At 42.7% G+C, this 18,172-nt stretch overlaps 1 protein-coding gene across 1 annotated transcript in view; it reads right to left on the bottom strand.

Moving 5' to 3' along the window:
- Positions 1-18,172, bottom strand: part of ZMAT4 (zinc finger matrin-type 4) — a 501,960-nt gene that overhangs the window by 207,268 nt on the left and 276,520 nt on the right. The window contains exon 4 of the mRNA XM_075555744.1: positions 6,304-6,460. Coding sequence (XP_075411859.1) covers positions 6,304-6,460 — 157 coding nt within the window. The remainder of the gene's footprint in view (positions 1-6,303; positions 6,461-18,172) is intronic.

Below are 18,172 nucleotides of genomic sequence, written 5' to 3'. Positions count from 1 at the left end.
TGGAGCCGATCTTGTGAGATCAGAGACATTTTTCCTTATTGTTGAGGATCTTCATAATTGTCAAGTGGCTTGCCTAAATTGCAAGCAATGACCCTCACTGATTGTCCACCACTCTGATGTTTAATACATTCTAGTTTCACTTCTAAATTACTACTGCCCCTTAGCCTCATCTGGCTACTAGCACTGGGTTTAATGCAGTGGGTGGATGGGACAGTCATATGTCCTAGAGCAAGTTAAACAGAGAGATACAATTGAAGCAAACACTGTTACGCATGGTAAGCTTTTAGGAAATACAGGACATGACACACTTAATCCAGTAACAGACGCATTCATTGACTGTTAAGACACATGTATTATCGGTTATATGCTGGGCCTTACAATCAGTTCATATACCTGAGACATGAGATACACTAGTTGGGGTCTGGAATAGGTTACATTCCCATTGTACCATTTTCTGGTTAGGATTTTTGAACTGACTTATAACCTATGAGATCTTGGCTGGATATGCAGCCCATGATCATACTTGATTCTCAGTTTAGTTTGCTTGTCTTAGGAGTTTCTGAGTGTTGACATTGGTTAATACACTTAGCTACCAAATAGAAGGTTGAAGGTTGAAGTCCACACAGAGGTGCCTCAGAAGAAAGGTGCTATGATTTACTTCTGAAAAATTATCCATTGAGTAGTTTATGGATCACAGTTCTACCCTGACATTCATGGAGTTGCCATGAGTCAGAATCCTCTGGACAGTAAGAGAAAATTGCCAAATTCTTGTCAGAAATGATGGTGGCCCTGACATGCTGTTAACTATCTTTGCTTTCTCTGGAATCCCAGGCCTGCCCCCAGAGTCTGGCTACAACTTGTCAGACTTAGTCATCATCAGTACCCTGATTGACTCTCTGCATGTTCTCTGCACCCAGACCTCCCATCTTCAGGGAGGTCTGTTACAGGCCTTCAAATTCTTAACCTGTGCAGACTCCCCACTGCAGCACTCTGCTTATATTTGTACCTAAAGGCTCTCAGCCAGTTAGCAGGCTGCACTGTTTGGCTGTTCTTGCTAGTGGCTGTATTGACCCAAACTCAGGTTGTGAGACCAGGTTAGCTGCCCAAGTCCTCTAAGTCTACTGGTTAGGGTTTGTGGCAGTTACATAATCTGACTAACTGAGGAAGGGGAGGAGTCTAGTCTATCAATCAGATTACAGACAATTGAGCCTCTGTGTGGGCATGGCCTTCTCCCGAGGACTCTGGGAACTCCTGCCCTCCTCCCTGGAGGTGGGTCACACACTTTCCCTGCAAGGCATTGCTGTTGACAAGTCACATGGAGACACACTGATGGAACCAGAGCTCTGAAGCTGGAGGAGCCACGTGGAGACTCGATACTTTCTACCCACTGGCCTGTGATATTCCTGCATTCAGTGTCATTGCATGTGTTGAGTGAGTCTGAAGAGGAATTTTTTTCCAGTTTTTATTTTATATGGGGGCTCTTACAGCTCTTATCACAATTCATACATATGTCCATGTGTCAACCACATTTGTACATATGTTGTCATCATTTTTAAAAGAAACATTTTATTGGGGGCTCCTATACCTCTTAGCACAATCCATCCATCCATCCATCCATTGTGTCAAGCACATTTGTACATTTGTTGCCATCATCATTCTCAAAACACTTGCTTTCTACTTGAGCTCTTGGAATCACCTCCTCATTTTCCCCCTCCCTCCTGCACCCTCCCTCTCTCTCAAACCCTTGATAATGTATTATTATTATGTCATGTCTTACAATGTTCAATGTCTCCCTTCACCCACATTTCTATTGCCTGTCCCCCAGGGAGGGGGCTATATGTAGATCATTGTGATTGTTTCCCCCTTTCTCCCCTCATTTTCCCTTACCCTCCTGGTATGGCTACTCTCATTATTGGTCCTGCGGGGTTTATCTGTCATGGATTCCCTGTGTTTCCAGCTCTTATCTGTACCTGTGTACATCCTCTGGTCTAGCCAGAGTTGTAAGGTAGACATGGGATCATGGTAGTGGGGGGAGGGAGAGGAAGCATTAAGGAACTAGAGGAATGTTGTATGTTTCCTCAGTGCTGTAATGCACCCTAACTGACTGGTCTCCTCCTTAGGACCCTTCTGTAAGGGGATGTCCAGTTACCTACAGATGGGCTTTGAGTCTCCACTCCAAACTCCCCCTCATGCCTGATCCTATCGACACCTCATGATCATACAGACTGGTGTGCTTCTTCCATGTGGGCTTTTTTGCTTCTCAGCTAGATGGCTGCCTGTTTATTTTCAAACCATTAAGACTACAAATTCTATATCTTTTGAAAGTCGAGCACCAACAGCTTTATTCACCACATTAGCTTATATACCCGCTTTGTCTTTAGCAATCATGTTGGGAAGGTGAGCATCATGGAATGCCAATTTAATAAAACAAAGTGTTTTGCATTGAGGGAGTACATGAATAGAGGCCCAATAGTCATCTGCTACCTTAATACTAAACCTATAAATATATGCACATAGACCTATTTCCCCATCGTCATATATAAATATATTTACATATATAATGCCTGTACTTAGACTACTATAAAAACCCTTGGCCTCCTAGTTCTTTCCTCTATTTTCCTTTACTTTCCTCTTGTTCCACTAACATGCTCAGCCTTCATTTGGGTTTCAGTAATTCCTCTGGGTTACATTGCCCTTGATCAAGCCCTACCAAAGCTCATACACCCTCATCACCATCAATTTTAGATCACTTGTTCCCTTGTCCCTAGGTTTGTTAACACCCACTTCCTTTCCCCTGCCTCCTTCCTCCCATGTCCTCCCTGAACCGTTGGTCCTGTTGGTCCCATTGTCTTCGCTCCAGATTTTTTATCCTGCCTATCTTATCTAGATAGATCTGCAGAGATAATAATATGCTCAAAAAGCAAGACAGAGAAAACAAAGCAACAATAGAAAACAAAATAACAACAACAAAACCAACAACATAAAAGAGAAAAGCCTATAAATAGTTCAAGGTCCATAGGGAACCCAGGGTGGACGATACCTTCAGGATCAGGGGTGTGAGGGGCGATGCTGGGAGAGTGGAGGGTGAGTGGGTTGGAAAGGGGGAACTGATTACAAGGATCCACATGTGACCTCCTCCCAGGGAGATGGACAGCAGAAAAGCGGGGGAAGGGAGACTCCGGATAGGGCAAGATATGACAAAATAACAATCTGTGGATTATCAAGGGCTCATGAGGGAGGGGGTGCGGGGAGGGAGGGGGAAAAAAAGAGGACCTGATGCGGAGGGCTTAAGTGGAGAGCAAATGCTTTGAGAGTGATTAGGGCAAAGAATGTACGGATGTGCTTTATACAATTGATGTATATATATGTGTGGATTGTGATAAGAGTTGTATGAGCCCCTAATAAAATGTAAAAAAAGAAAAGAAAAAAAGAGAAATGATTAGGGCAAAGAATGTACAGATGTGCTTTATACAATTGATGTATGTATATGTATGGATTGTGGTAAGATTTGTATGAGCCCCTAATAAAATGTTTAAAAAAGAAAAAAAAGTCCGAGATGGGACTTCTAACCCAGTTGTCTTTGATATAACTTTCAAAATTTCAATAAATTGTTTCTCTGTAGAAAAAAAATAGTTCAATGTCTATTTGTTGACCTTTAGGGGTGTTGTCTGGGTGAGTCTGATGGGGTGCCACACCCTGGCCCCAACGTCTATTTCTGGTATTCCCTGGGAACTTCATTGCTCTGTTCCCCATGCTGTTCTATTGCACACAATTAGAGTTTCACATCGGTGCGGTGAGGTCAGATCGGGTGCAATTCCTGCACTGGGTTGCCAGTGTTGTCCTACGTAGCGCTATGGGTCAGTGAGGGAAGTCCTGTCTCATAGTGCAGCCAACCCTATGGTCCTCTCTGTGCATTGGCTGCTCTGAGCAGGAATATCGTCCTCGAGGCTTGGAGGGCCAGGCTGTTCTCCACTCTCTCTTCCTCCCCCCTTCATTTGCTCTGTGTGCTCCATACAGACATGCCCCTCTGCCTGAGCTGTAGCTTACATGCTGTCCTCTGAAATGAACTATTCTGTCAGGGGGTAGGGGGGCTGTCCATGTAGTTGGGAATGGGGCCATCCCCTCAGACAACTCTATCGGTTCCCTGCTTCATGCTGGTTGTTGTCATCATCTTTTTTTTTTCCAAAAATTTTTCTTTCTACATGAATCCTTTGGAATCAGCTTCTCATTTTTCCCCTCCCTCCTCCAACCTCCATTTGACATTTGGACTAATAGTAGACTGATGGACTTGGACTGGACTGGGCTGGGATGTTCTCTTAATATACAAGTACTCTTTTATATAAAGCTCTTTCTTATACACATATGAGTGTCGATGGATTTGTTTCTCTAGTCTACAGTCTACCCGGACTAACACGGTGTTGCTCCCCAATGTCCATTCTGCTGAAAGTAGCTTCAGAGGGGAATGCCTGAGAAGAGGTGCCGAAGAAGAGGAAAGGGCCAGCTGTAAGATGGGAGGAGAACTAGAGGAGGACAGGGGATGCTGTCACAAGCAAACTAGAATCTAATCTGCAAGCCCAACCACAAACTGTTCCTCAGCTACCCCATCTGAATCCCATCTTGGCTAATGAGTGACCTGATTTCTGTAACAGTGTAGACCAGTACAGCTCTCTGGGCAATCCGGACCAAGCCATTGTGAAGAGCTTGTGCTTTAAGTGCTTCTGATTTTCCCTTGAGAATATACTGATGACAACTCCCAGCATATTCCAAATATATTTACCAAACTGAAGGTATTTGAATTCGTTAAAAGAAATTGGTACTTGGTTGTCCTGAGACTGTATTTTAATTCACAAAGAACTATTTTCACCATGTGGTGATATTTCTTTTTTCTTTTTTCCCAGAAATAATAACGCTCACCCTTGCTAATTGACATGATAAATAAAGATATTGTTCCCCCTCTTCCATCACCGTCTCCAAAATTACATTTCACAGCAATGCTTTCCTTAGGCGGAGAGAACAAATGGGCCAGCTACTCATTCATGGAAAACAGGTAAAAACGTTCCAGTTTCTGTGTCTCTGAGGTTTCTATTTTCAGAGCTTTGATGGGAAGAAGGTTATGAGGTGGGTATCCAATCCTTTAGGCAGCAAGGAGCAGGAATTTCCAAGTGAGTGGCTGCTTATCAAATGCCAAATACAGTGTGCCCCAGCCCCCAAAAGCAAGCAGAGCGTGTCTCAGTCTCCATGTGATTTGCAACCCCGTCCTCTACCTGAAAGTCACGGCCACCTTTGAAGAAACAACATACTTTATTCAAGCTGCGCACTAGTAAATTACAGTGCAAAGATCCTTTCCTGTTCTCTAGGTAAAAGAAGACATTTGTCTTAAGAAAAACATGGGTGAGGAATAAAGCCAAGCTATGTTTTCAGACTCTCTCCAATTTCTAAAATACCATTTAAAAAATAATTACACCCATGATTTATGTGTGATTCATTAGACAGCAAGATAAAACGCAGTGCTACATTTCAATTTGCATTGCAAGAGTAGTCGTCGTGAAACAAATCCTGACTTCCTGGGATTATAACCCAATCTAGTACCATCTTTGCCAGGAGGTCAACTTGTTCCACATAGCCTATCTTCATTAAATTATAATGGAGTTGTAGTTTCTGACTTTGACAGACCTCTGAAGAAAAAATTTATTTAAGCAATTAGAAGGTCAAATAATCTGTTATCCATATTTAAGCTTTTAACTGTGAAAACAATAGGCTTGAATCACAGGATCACCTTAAAGATGACAGGAATGCCATCTCAGAACAAGGAGAAACGTCAGTTGATTGGCAAAATATAATATTTCAAAATACTCCATTCTTCCCCCTCACTCCATGATAAGAAACAGATGATAAATCGCATTATGCAAATATTAGAATTGAATCTCCCCCATTGACACTGGATCCTAAATGCCATTCAGGAAAGAACTATGCTCATTACATAACAGATATGTCTTACATAACAGATAATAGATGTACTAGGCAGCATTGTGTAGTATATAAACTGTTTCTCAGAAAGATACACGCTGTTGCATTAAGAATCCAAGAAGCCAGGCCGGTCTAATGAGCACCTGCATTTGTATTTCATGTTGTTATGGCAGCAAGGTTGGCAGGGATACCTCCCCATCCCTTTAGGATTGGAATGGCATCTATCATTAGACTCGGAGTCTGGCCAGACCGCCTCTATAGAGGAAGCGTGATTAATGTGACAGGCACAGGACCGGCTTTCCAGCATCTCCCCACGATCGCTGTGCACACACATACCTGTGGTCTTTAACGGGGTTTTCTCTCCTAGCAACAGTTTTAACCTTTTAGCATGGATTTTGCCTTGATAGTGTGAGTCGGCCACCACCGCCGAAGTGAAGGACATGTTGCAGAGCGTGCAGCATTTGTTTTTATCCACCATGTCAGCGTCGTTGCCCTGTGAGGGGACAAAGGAGCGAAACTCAGTATTAGAAAACCAGCTCATAAGATAGGCATTCCCGTCCCATTCTTTGGTGAATGAGATTTATCATAGGCTAGTTTATAAAAATGCCTACCTTTGGTGATGGCATCTTTTTTTCAAAAGAAGCATCATCAAATCTTTTGACATCAACACACATTAATTGGATGACTACTAATATCAGGTAGTGGACTGCAGGCCAGATTTGCAAGTTATGAGTTACCAGAAGGAAAAAGCGGGGCTCACAATTAGAAGAGAGAACATTGGCTTTGGCACAGGGTGGAAAAACAGGCTCCAATTGCACCCATTATGCTCATTAAAGTAAGTGTTATGCCAGAGATAAGATGACCTGAATTACTTAGCAAAAATTATCATTCGACATTCAGCTCTGCTTTTCACCAATTTCAGCCTTACCAGGATACATGGCCGCAATGTTCAGATTATTATTTTTTAAAGATTTCTTTAAGTAATTGAACATTTTTCATAATTAGTGTGAGTCTGTTACAAAGCTAGGACAATCACACTGGCTGACTTTGCTGGGAAAGTTGTCTAATTTAAATTTTCCTCCCAAGGGGAAGTGAATCGCTCCTGAAATGCTACGCCAAATACTTAAATCCAGCTGGATTTTTAGTATTTTGTAAGACTTAATGAAAATGAGTTATGCTCAAGAAAACAAAAGCAACAACAGAAGAATCCTTGGCAGGACCATGTGACCCTACTCTTGTGCACACAGGTCAGCCATTACCTATACTTATGTAAGGGGGGGATTAATCCATTGCCTTGCCTCCTACCTAGTTAGAAATGGAGGCTCAATGGGACTCTCAGATAAAGAGTTAATGTATTCTGTAAGGGAATCACAGTAGTCAGGTCTCCCTCTGTTAAAGAGCTGGCTGGGATGAGAGCACAGCCCCCATAGTAGCCTCTCTTTGAACCGCACAGCAGGTGCTAAGAGCACAATTTACAATAGGATGGGGTAGAGAAAGAGAGGGGTGGGAGGTGGGGAAGAAAGAAGGAAGATGATTTTATATTGTTTTGCATTATAATGAGATGTCCAGACTCCAAGAGAGATTTGCCTTGAACATTACTGGCAGTTAGTGAACTTCCCTGAACTACCCATTCCTCCTAAGGAGCGAGTTTCTAATTAGAGTTTGTCTTGGGAGGAGAATACCATGCGTGGTGTGTGTGTGTGGTGTGTGTGTGTGTGTGTGTGTGTGTGTGTGTAAAACTCAGAGTAAGGAAGACCACCTAGTTCAATGCAGTTTCCTTCTCTCCTTCTCTGTCAACTTTAATGAATGAAATCTGTAGGAATGGACAGTGAAGGGCAAAGAGAAAGCAATGGACAGAAAAGGAGCTATTATAAAAGGTTCACAGGTGGGGAAAACCAACCGTGAGGGTAGAGGACCAGGTTAGAGACCAGGGATAGATACCCTTGCTAAAAGCTTAATGATTAAGTGCTTCAAGGTGTCCACTTAGTCCAAGCACAACAAAGCAAAGTAAAAAAAAAAAAACAAGTACAGTAATGCCTTTGAATGTCTGTGAGGTACAAAGGAGACATGAAATATCCTAGGTTGGAAAGAGAAAGGTTGACCCCTCCGCACCCTTGTCTCCACCCAAGCCTAGAAATATGACATGACACCCATAGGAAATTTGACATCTCATGGAAGAACAACTCGCTGCCATCAAGTCAAGTCTGAGTCTAGTGACGCTGGAGGACAGGGTAGACCTGCCCCGGTTGGTTTCTGATACTGTAACTTCTATTTGAACACCTTTATTGGCACTTTATCCGTGTATCATGCAATTCACTCGTTCCGTGATATCAAGAAGAGCTGTACAATCATCACGACAATCAATGTCAGAACACTTTCTTCTCCTTGTACTCCTTGCCATTCATGTCTTTGCTTCAATTGTGGCAAAACTCTACACGACAATACATTCTCCCATTCTACACCTTCTACACGTATAACGCCTTGCCATTGATTACGTTCTTGGTGTTGTGCAACTGTTTCTGAGGTCCCTACCGGGATTGTTCCAGCACCATTAACATAAGCTTCATGCCCCCTCAACAATAGCCCTTCCTCCTTCACCATGCTCTCAGAGGTCAAGTCTGTTTGTATTGCGAATAGTTTTCTTGATAGAATATTCACATACAATACACTTCCAGAGTGAAATTGCATTTAAAGAGTGGCATGGACATCATCACCACAGATTTAGGGCTGCCTCCACCCTCCCAGATGCACTTCTGCTCCTGCATTCCCGCCACCCTCCGTACTGCAGCCCATTCCTGAGAAATTACCACACCAGCTACTGTCTCTATGCATGCCCTCCTTCTGTGCTTCATAAACTGAGAAACCAACAGAAATAACAAAATCAGAAAACAAAATCAAGCAGAAAGAACAGAATTATAAAAATCCAAGATAAAATTAAACAGTAAGAAAGAAAACACCACCAATAATATTTAAGAAGCCAAGGAATACATTTTTGTCATGGAAAAGAAAGGAATTGCTTGAGTGTAGAGCAAATTCAGGTTGGTTCAAGGAAGTCAACTCACCAGGTATTACATTATGCCATGGTTCGGTCCAACATAGTCAAGACTAACTCTTTGCGTGAGTTGGAAGCTCTATCTTTTACTTGCATAGAGACTGTTGGTTTCAAACTGCTGACCTTGCAGTTAGTGCGCATTCCATAAATATTACACAACTAGGACTCCCTTATGGAAATAGAGAACCCAGGAATTCCAGGAGATCGTGAATTAGATACTGACTGGAGTGTTGAAATCTGTGAAATAGGGATGAATAGCTAAAAAAAGGACAAAATTGCTACTATCAAAATAAACAAACAAACAAGCAAAGAACTTTCCCTTAGATTATTGTACTTTGCCTTTTGAAAAGAAGGTTGGCAGTATGGAAGCGAATTTTTGATTCCTGCACCAGAATAAAGGCTTGGATCTACTTCCTCAAATGCACCCACTGAACACTGCTTGAACACAGTTCTACTGTGATGTGCACGGGCTGCCATGGGCCAGATTTGATCGGAAGGAAACCAGTTTTATACATGGAACAGGTCAAGTATATGTATTTTAAACAATTAGGCAAATAATCAAAAGCCAGTACTTAACCCACAATCTACACCTACTTACACCATATGCTGCTTCCAGGGAATGCACCCATGGTCTGCACTTATGAACAAGGGCCTCTCCCCTCGCCTCTAACATGTAGACATTCACAAAGAAAGGTTGGAAGCTAAGGCGTTTACATGAAGGGTACTCAGAACTAGCTTCCTGGGCAATGAACTACTCACAGACAGGCTAATCATCAGTGGGCTTAAATATTCATTTACTTTACAAAACAAGGCATTGTGTTCGATACTGTGTTAGATGGATTTTCTGATTTTGAAGGAAGCCAGTGCCAAGAGGTACAAGGAAGGCAAACAGCAAATAAAGAAATGAATTATAATCAAGTAAATAAAGTCTCTGCTGGGGTTCACTGGCGTCCCTGGGTGGGGCATATGGTTAGAACACTCAGAGGATAACCCAAAGGCTCCCGGAACCACGTTGCTTTCCAAAGACATGACGATCTACTTCTGAAAAACTGTTAGAGCTCTCAGGGGAGAGATAGACCCCGGTCCTTGGCTCTGCGTGAGAAAGAAATCACGCCGAAGCCTGGTTTGTGGTCCAAGTGAGTTTTATGAGCGTTAGAAGAAGTTTCAGGTTTACACAGGCACCCACAAAGCTCCTCACTAACGTGCAGCCTCCCTGTAAGCTGCTCAGAAAGTCACGTGGTCAGCTCCGGGCTCCTGCCTTTTCAATTATTCCGCGGGGAGGCGTGGTGGATGACTTTGGTCGACCCCATTAGCTGAGTTGAATTTACCTGGCCTAGGTGGGCCAATCCAGGTGCGGTGCAGTGCCCACCCAGGTGTACCTCCCCTTCCTGGTCAGAAACCCGAACCTCTGAGCATGTGCAGTGTGCCACTCCTTCATGGCGGGTAGCTCGGACCTCTGAGCATGCGCAATGGATGCCCCAGTCGCTAAGCTAAACAACCTAACAAAAAACAGTCAGAAAAACCTGTGGAATGCAGTCCTACCCCCCACAAATGGGGTCACCATAGAGGAAGTTGATGAGAAGGCAATTCAATTAATCCTGGTGGCATTGAATTTACAAGTTGACTCCTTGTATGGTAAAAAGTCCATTGATATAAAACAAGTTCCATCTCATTCTACTCCCCGGAATACTTCCTCATCCTACCTCCGCTTTGCGTCCTTCTAACTTCATGCCCCACACTAACCATCACTGCCTAAAGCCAAGCTGCTCTCCACACGGTTTTCAGTGTCTCATTCCTATGAAGTTGACAGCCTGTCCCAGCTTCGTGGTCAGTTCTTAGTCTGCAAGCGCTGCTGAAACCTGTTCACTTTGGGTGTCCCTGTTAATATTGGAAATACCAGTGCCATGAACTTCGAGCAACACACAAGCCTTCACAGCACAGCAAACTGACAAGTGGTATAACAATGAGTTCAGACATAAGAATAATTGTGAAGATGGAAAATGCTTTGTTCCGTTGTACCTAGGGGGACTGTAAGTCAGGACCACCCCAATGGCACCTAACAACAGGAAGAAGAGCAAAGCCAGGAGCCCTGGTGACGTAGTGGCTTCACGCATTCGGCTGCTACCTGCAAGGTAAGCAGTTCAAAACCATCTGCTGCTCCCTGGGGGAGAGACGAGGCTTTCTATTTTTTAATTTACAGATTGAAACGTCACAGTGAGTAGTTCTGCTCTGTCCTGTAGGGTAACTGTGAGTCGGAATTGACCTGACCAGTGTGAATGAGCATTCTGAACGGTGGGTTACTGAATATGAGAGATGCAAACGTTCTGACAACAGGAAAAGGCTTCTAAGTGCACACCTACCAAGACTTAATTCAAAATCAAGTGCATAATGAATCTGAGGTGTTGGGACATCATGGTGCCCATGTTGCAAATTTCTCAGGGGAAAGGGGTTTGTGAGGGGAAGCAGTTTAAGCAGCTCTGGGCTCGAGGTAAACTTTATTCTGACTATAGCTCGACTGCCTCACAGCGGAGAGTGTTTCCTTTTGGGTCATCTCTGCGCCTGCTTCCTGTGAAGTAGAACACTGAACTATTGTGTTTGCTTTTATAGTAGTTCTGCTCATAAGACTGAGGTTATGGAAATTGTTTCCTTAATATTGGAGGTTCAGCACCCAGCACAATGCTTGGCATCCAGGGGATCCTCAACGGTTTACTGAACCAAGGAAGTGGACGGTTGGTTTGAGGGGCTGATCCATTCATAGCAGGTACAAGTTAAAGGAGGAGAGGGACAGTGCAAGGATGTCTAGTTGCAAGACCAAACTGTCAAATTACAAGGAATGAGGCCAAAAGAAGAACTCAAGGTATCAACAGTTTATAAATTAAGTTAAGGGTTGAGGCAGGAGGTCACACCCCAGGATTTATTTTAGCATCTTTGGTAGTTAAATTTAAGTATGTTTCTAGATCTCTACTTTCCTGGGTGGAGTTCCTGGTGGTACAAATAGTACAAAAGGTTGCTGGTTTGAACCCAGCAAGAGAAATCTTTGAAGAAGCGCCTGTTTGTTTCTGAGATGTCATAGCCTTAAGAACTCATGACTCAGACAACGCCTCTGGACATACCATTCACATGGTCACTTAGAGGAATCGAAGAGAAGAAATGAAACAATGGTTATGCAATAAAGTGCTGTGAAATATGATGGCATAGTTGTGGAAGAAGAGTCAAGAACGAATAGGTAGTTGATAAGACATGGGCAATGACGCCTACCCTCACCTCCCACCACAATTAAGTAGTGAAGTAGCGCTGGAGGTCAGCAAGGCATGCTTTCTATGGACTATTTCACTAAAGGAGTCAATGCAACTAAGAAGTACCACTCGCTGTGAGCACACCATGCTCCTCAGGAAATACAGTCACTCTGAAAAAAGCAAAATCTCCAGGTGAACTAAGTGTCTTAAAAATGCCAGCCTGTAATTATGAAATTGTTGGCTAACTAAATCCCATGATTGGCACCGTCAACGTACAAATCATACTGTCTTTATTGGAGCCTCTCACAACACCCAAGGCAATGTGGATCTATGGCCCAAAGTAAACCTCCATGAAGTTTGATGAACTAGCCTAAATGAATACATTTAAAACCACACCTTAAAGACTTGAGAATGGCCCCAAGCTATGAAGTGAATGGTAAAGGGAACTGGAGATTATTTTAAGATATGTGGTTTTCTTTGATGCCTGGTACCTGATCCCTTCAACACCTGGAGGTCACACAGGCTGGTGGGGGCTTCTTCCATATGGGCTTTGTTGCTTTCAGCTAGATGGCTGCTTGTTTACCTTCAATCTTTTAAGACCCCAGACACTATATCTTTGATAGCTGGGCACTATCAGCTTTCTTCAACACATTTGCTTGTGCACCCGTTTGTCTTCAGTGATCATATCAGGAAGGTGAGCATGAGGGGGAGTGCAGACTGGGACCCAAAGCGCATTTTTGGGCAACTGACATCCCCTTACAGAAGGGTCACGGGGAGGAGATGAGCCAGTTAGAGTGCAGTGTAGCAACCATGAAACATACAACTTTACTCTAGTTCTTAAATCCCCACACCCCCCCTGGCCCCACTCCAACTATCATAATCCCAATTCTACCTTAAAAATCTAGCTAAACCAGAGAATGTACACTGGTACAGAGAGGAACAGGAAACACAGGGAATTTAGAACAGATGATCCCTTCAGGACCAGTGCTGAAAGTGGTGATACCAGGAGGGTGGAAGGAAGGTGGGGTAGAAAGGGGGAACTGATTCCAGGGATCTACAAATAACCTCCCTCCGGGATGGGCAACAGAAAAATGGGCAAAGGGAAACACAGGACAGTGTAAGATATGACAAAATAATAATAATTTATAAATTATCAAGAAGGGAGGGGGAAAATGAGGAGCTGATACCAAGAGCTCAAGTAGAAAGCAAATGTTTTGAGGATGATGAGGGCAACAAATGTACAAATGTGCTTGACATACAATGGATGCCTGTATGGATTATGATAATAGTTGTAAGAGTCCCCAATAAAATTTTTTATTAATTAAAAAATAGGTGGTTTTCAAAGTGGAAACAAAAATTCAAATGCCAAAAACTACAAACAAAAAAAAGATGTCCACATCTTTGCTAAAGGGGACCAAAAATGGAGTGTAATATTCTAAGGCTGCTCATTTAAAGCATTTAGCAAAATTAAGAAATTTTCAGGAGAATTCTCTGAGCATGGGAAAACCTAGCTGAATCTGGGCAGAAATCTAGTCCCAATGGCTTTTAGTCTCTTTTATACAGACTTTTTTTTCAACTTAATTTGGGTCATTACTTTGAATCTCTGTTACTTTAAGTGGCCTAAGAGGAAGACTTTCATTTCTATAATGCAGTCTGAGGAACTCCTCCCCAACAAAACAGTTAAAATAGGTCAAAGTAGAGGGTCAGGGTGGGGTGAGGGGGAGAAGTCCCTCAAAAACATGGTCTGAAACCGTAGCTGTGACAAGGGCACACACAGAACAGTGAGCGTGAGAATGGCCTGGGAACAGGTGGTACTTTTTTCTGTTGTCCATGGGCTTGCTACCTGTAGGAACCAATTTGACAGCAACTAACAACAACAAAAACAACAACATAATATGTATAACAATAACAACTAAACATTTCTCCAAATTGCTTTACAGCAAATAGTACATAAGAAGGATTCGAGTTTTTAAAATGTAATAAATCTCAATAAGCACAGGAAGAACCTTTGGGGCGTTGGCAACGGCCCTCGGCCATTCTCAAACCCCTCCCCCACAGAGCAGGCTGACAGAAGCTTCCCAGGGGGGATGGTAGCGTCAAGAAGTAATAATAAATGAAAAGAAAAGAAAACTAAAACAGAAAACATAGATCCAGGAATGGATTTTGGGCTTTCACTAAATCCTAGCTCCAATTTAAGAATAATTAGAACTTACATCATGGCCCTGCTTGATCCTCGCCCTCAGGACGAGAACACAGAAACTCTGGGTGCTTGAGCAAAATGTGGCAAAGGAATTAGATGGTGCCCGGCTACCAGATAAAATAGTGTCCCAGACCTGTCTCCAAACAAGCAGCCACTTAAGTGCGATGTCAGCTAAGTGCACATGGAAGAAACACACAATCATCAGTCACCAAAGGATTGTAAATCATGTACTCTGAAATTGAAGGAGGGATTAGTCAGACCCCAGATTGTGAGAATCCGGTTTGTGGAAAACTATGAATGTCAGTCAGAGCCCAAGATTCATTTGTGGGAATTACACAGGACACAAGCCTCCCGGAAACTCCCTGGAGCCACAATTGCGGGATGGGAGGAAAGGGGTTGTGAAACAGAGGGCGCTGGAGAGCGGAGGACAGAAGATCAAAGGCATAAAGCTGACTTGAACAGCTCAAACTTTGTCAGGTGATCGTCTCTTCTGATGCATGTTGGACCTCATCTGGTTTCAACATTTTCTGTATTTTTGTTTTGTTTGGTTCCTTCATATTAGGGTCTGTCTTAGAGGTGTTATGTCATTGGAAGTCACTGTCTTGAAGTTGTGTTATATGGTTTCCTGTTTGGGGGTATATGAAACTCAGGACTGATGAACCTATATGGAGAGCAAGTAGAATTAGGATTTTTGGGTGGTTGTAAAGTAGGGTCAGGGGGTTAAAAGGGAGACAATGTCAAGGAGTTTAGGAAGAAAAAAATTATTTGGAAACTGGTTGTGGTAGCAATTGTATAATTCTGCTTGACATGATTGAACTATTGTATGATGTCATATATATTAACTTCCCAATTAATAATAATAATTAATTCTTTTTACACCAGTTCCCAGGCCAGAGATACCAAGAGAAACACACTACCATCGTTTGTCATCTATCCCAGTCCTGGGTTGCAGAGACTAAAGTTTCTGTTGCTGCAGCCAAAGATCAGAGGCTTTCTTCCCCCATCTTCCCTGATGTACAGGGCAGAGAAGCCACCCCAGATGGAACCAGCTAAGGATATGCAGCTCCTGATTGCCTTCACTTCACTCACTTGCAGGGCAAATGCCCCATGCTAGCAGGGGTAAGCCAAGGTCAGAAAGTCACAAGACCAGAGGATACCATCTCCATCAGCAGTGTCTGCGAGAGCATGTATAGCTCTCTCTAGTTCCACAACAGTAGCTCAGAGATGTTGCCATCGGGACAGAGATGGGTGAAGGAGTGCATAAGATGAGACAGGGCATAAACACTCTCCCAGGAGCTGGTTTTACTTGAAATAGCAGATGAGGAAGTTTAAGCCTAAGGATGCTCTCAAACAGAAAGGAGATTGTGTTAGCATGCAATTAAGAGGAGGCGGGTAACCCCATTAGAACAAGTTAAGCCATAGTCCATCTAATTTACCAGAAAGAACCAAGAAAATTAAGAGTACCAGAGCAAACTATAAAGATTTGCCTCCTAAAGTAGCCCTGAAAAGGCCTGAAGTTGACTGGATGAGATTATGCTCCAAAGCTTTGACCAAAACAACAGCAAAAACCACATCAAGCACCAGTAATTAGAATCTAATGAATATGATTCCAGTAGAGATCATTTAACAGATAAAATCATGGTAAGAGTGGGAAAAAGAGAATCCTCCGAAAACCATTACCCTGTCGTGACCATGTGCATCCCCAAGGCACTGAGGGTGCATACACGGAGGGAAATTGGCTTGACTAAAACTGTCTGGGCAAGAAACAAATAGTATGCAGGAACCCAAAATAAGCACTGAAAAGTGGTAGAATCAACATCCAGCATCGCTAACCTAGATTCCCTAATGTGTCCAGTTTTCAACAGCAACACAGTTGGAAGACAGCGAAACAGGAAAGTGTGGCCAATTTGCAATAAAACCAGAGAAGAACATCTCAGGTGTCAAATGTAACATTCCGAGCCATCATCCTAAGTATCAGAGGGCTTCAAAAGTCTGAAGGGAAATTCCATTATTTTTTAAATCTTTGGTAGTTTAAAATCTATTTTCCCACAAACATTTTGAAGTGCCTTTCACACGTTCAAAGAACTAGAGGAAACAAGTGCAGAAGACATAAAGGAAGATATGAGAACAACATCTTTCCAAACAGAGACTATCAATAGAGCTCACTGCCATCGAGTTGATTTAGACTCATAGCAAGAATATCAATAGAGAGATAGAAATTGTGAAATAGAACCAAATGGACAATGTGGCACAGTTTCAATGACTGACATTTAATAATTCACTAGAGTGTTAAAATTTAGATTTGAACCGAGAAGAAAAATATATAAAACACAATTTATGAAATTGAAATCAATATATTAGGTTTGACAACAAAGGGGTTAGGTGGGGAAGAAAGGTGCACTGGAGTTAAGGCGTGATATCAGATCATAACTTGATAAAAGTTATGATAAGTTAATAAAAAGATGATTGTGTTGTGAGGTGCTGTCAAGTCGGTTCTGACTCAGCAACTCTCTGTACAACAGACCAAAACACTGCCTGGTCCTGCGCCGTGCTCACAGCTGTCCTCGTTTGCACTCATCTATCTCTGCAGTCACTGTGCCAACCCGTCTTTCAGCACAACAGGTGTTAGAACGTTTTCTTCTTTCTTGCACTCATTGTGATTAGCTCCGCATTTCCCCCAACCTTCCCTTCCAAACCTCCAAAAAATAATGAGTCCAGTTGCTGCCTTTATCGAGGTACCTGTCCTGCACTCCATACACATGACAACACACATGACAACAACATGGTAAAACAAAGAAAACCCCCAATTGAAAAGAAAGCAGAAACTATTAAAAACTAGAACACATTTTAAAGAGGTCAAAGGGAGATCAAATGATAAAATGTGTTCAACTTGAACCCGAATGCATCTATATTCACGAATCCACTTTGGAGTGCATTCTGCATGATAGAGGTTACTCAAATCCCTGATCAACGGTCAGAGAAGAGTCACCAGAGGATTAGTTCATGTGCATGTCCCCTTCACTAATTTGTTTTAACTGAAGCAACTTTAAAATGGGTCCAAAGGAAGAACAAGGATAATAGATTGCATTGTATCTGCATTAATCAATTTTACCGTGCTCTCTGTCTGGTAACAAGTCCATTCATTCCCCCCACTGTGGTCAGAAGGGTTTCACTGAAGGCTTCATCCATGTGTGGCCCCCACATGCTGAGTTTGGGCTTCTAATGTCAGATATAGCTTTTTTCAAACCAGGTGTTCACAGTTTAAGCTCTGAAACAACTCCCTCCTTCAAATTCTATTTTATGATTTCCAAAACTTGGATCCCACAGACTGATGTGCTTCTTCCATGTGGACGTAGTGGACACCTCACGTATCCACATAAAATGAAATTGCTGACAACCTCCACCTTCTGTTTTCTGTTGGTCATGGCGCTGTCTGTTGGTCTAGTGGTGAGGATTTTGGCTGTGTTTATAGTGAGTCGTGATCCATATTGAATGCTGCAGCTGTTGATCTTCATCAGCAAGTACTTGAAGTCCTTCATGCTTTTAGAAATCAAGATTGTGCATGTGTATATTACAAGTTGCTAATGAGGCTTCCTACAATTCTGATGCTATGTTCTGCTTTATATAATGTAGCGTCTCTGATCTATTGCTCATTATACAGACGGAATAAGAGCAGTGAAATGATCCAACCCTATTTACACCTTTCCGGATTGTTAA

Source organism: Tenrec ecaudatus, chromosome 8 (genome assembly GCF_050624435.1).
Source record: "Tenrec ecaudatus isolate mTenEca1 chromosome 8, mTenEca1.hap1, whole genome shotgun sequence".
NCBI lineage: Eukaryota > Metazoa > Chordata > Mammalia > Afrosoricida > Tenrecidae > Tenrec > Tenrec ecaudatus.
The sequence above is the reverse complement of the archived record's forward strand: the minus strand, read 5'-3'. Positions and strand labels throughout refer to the sequence as shown.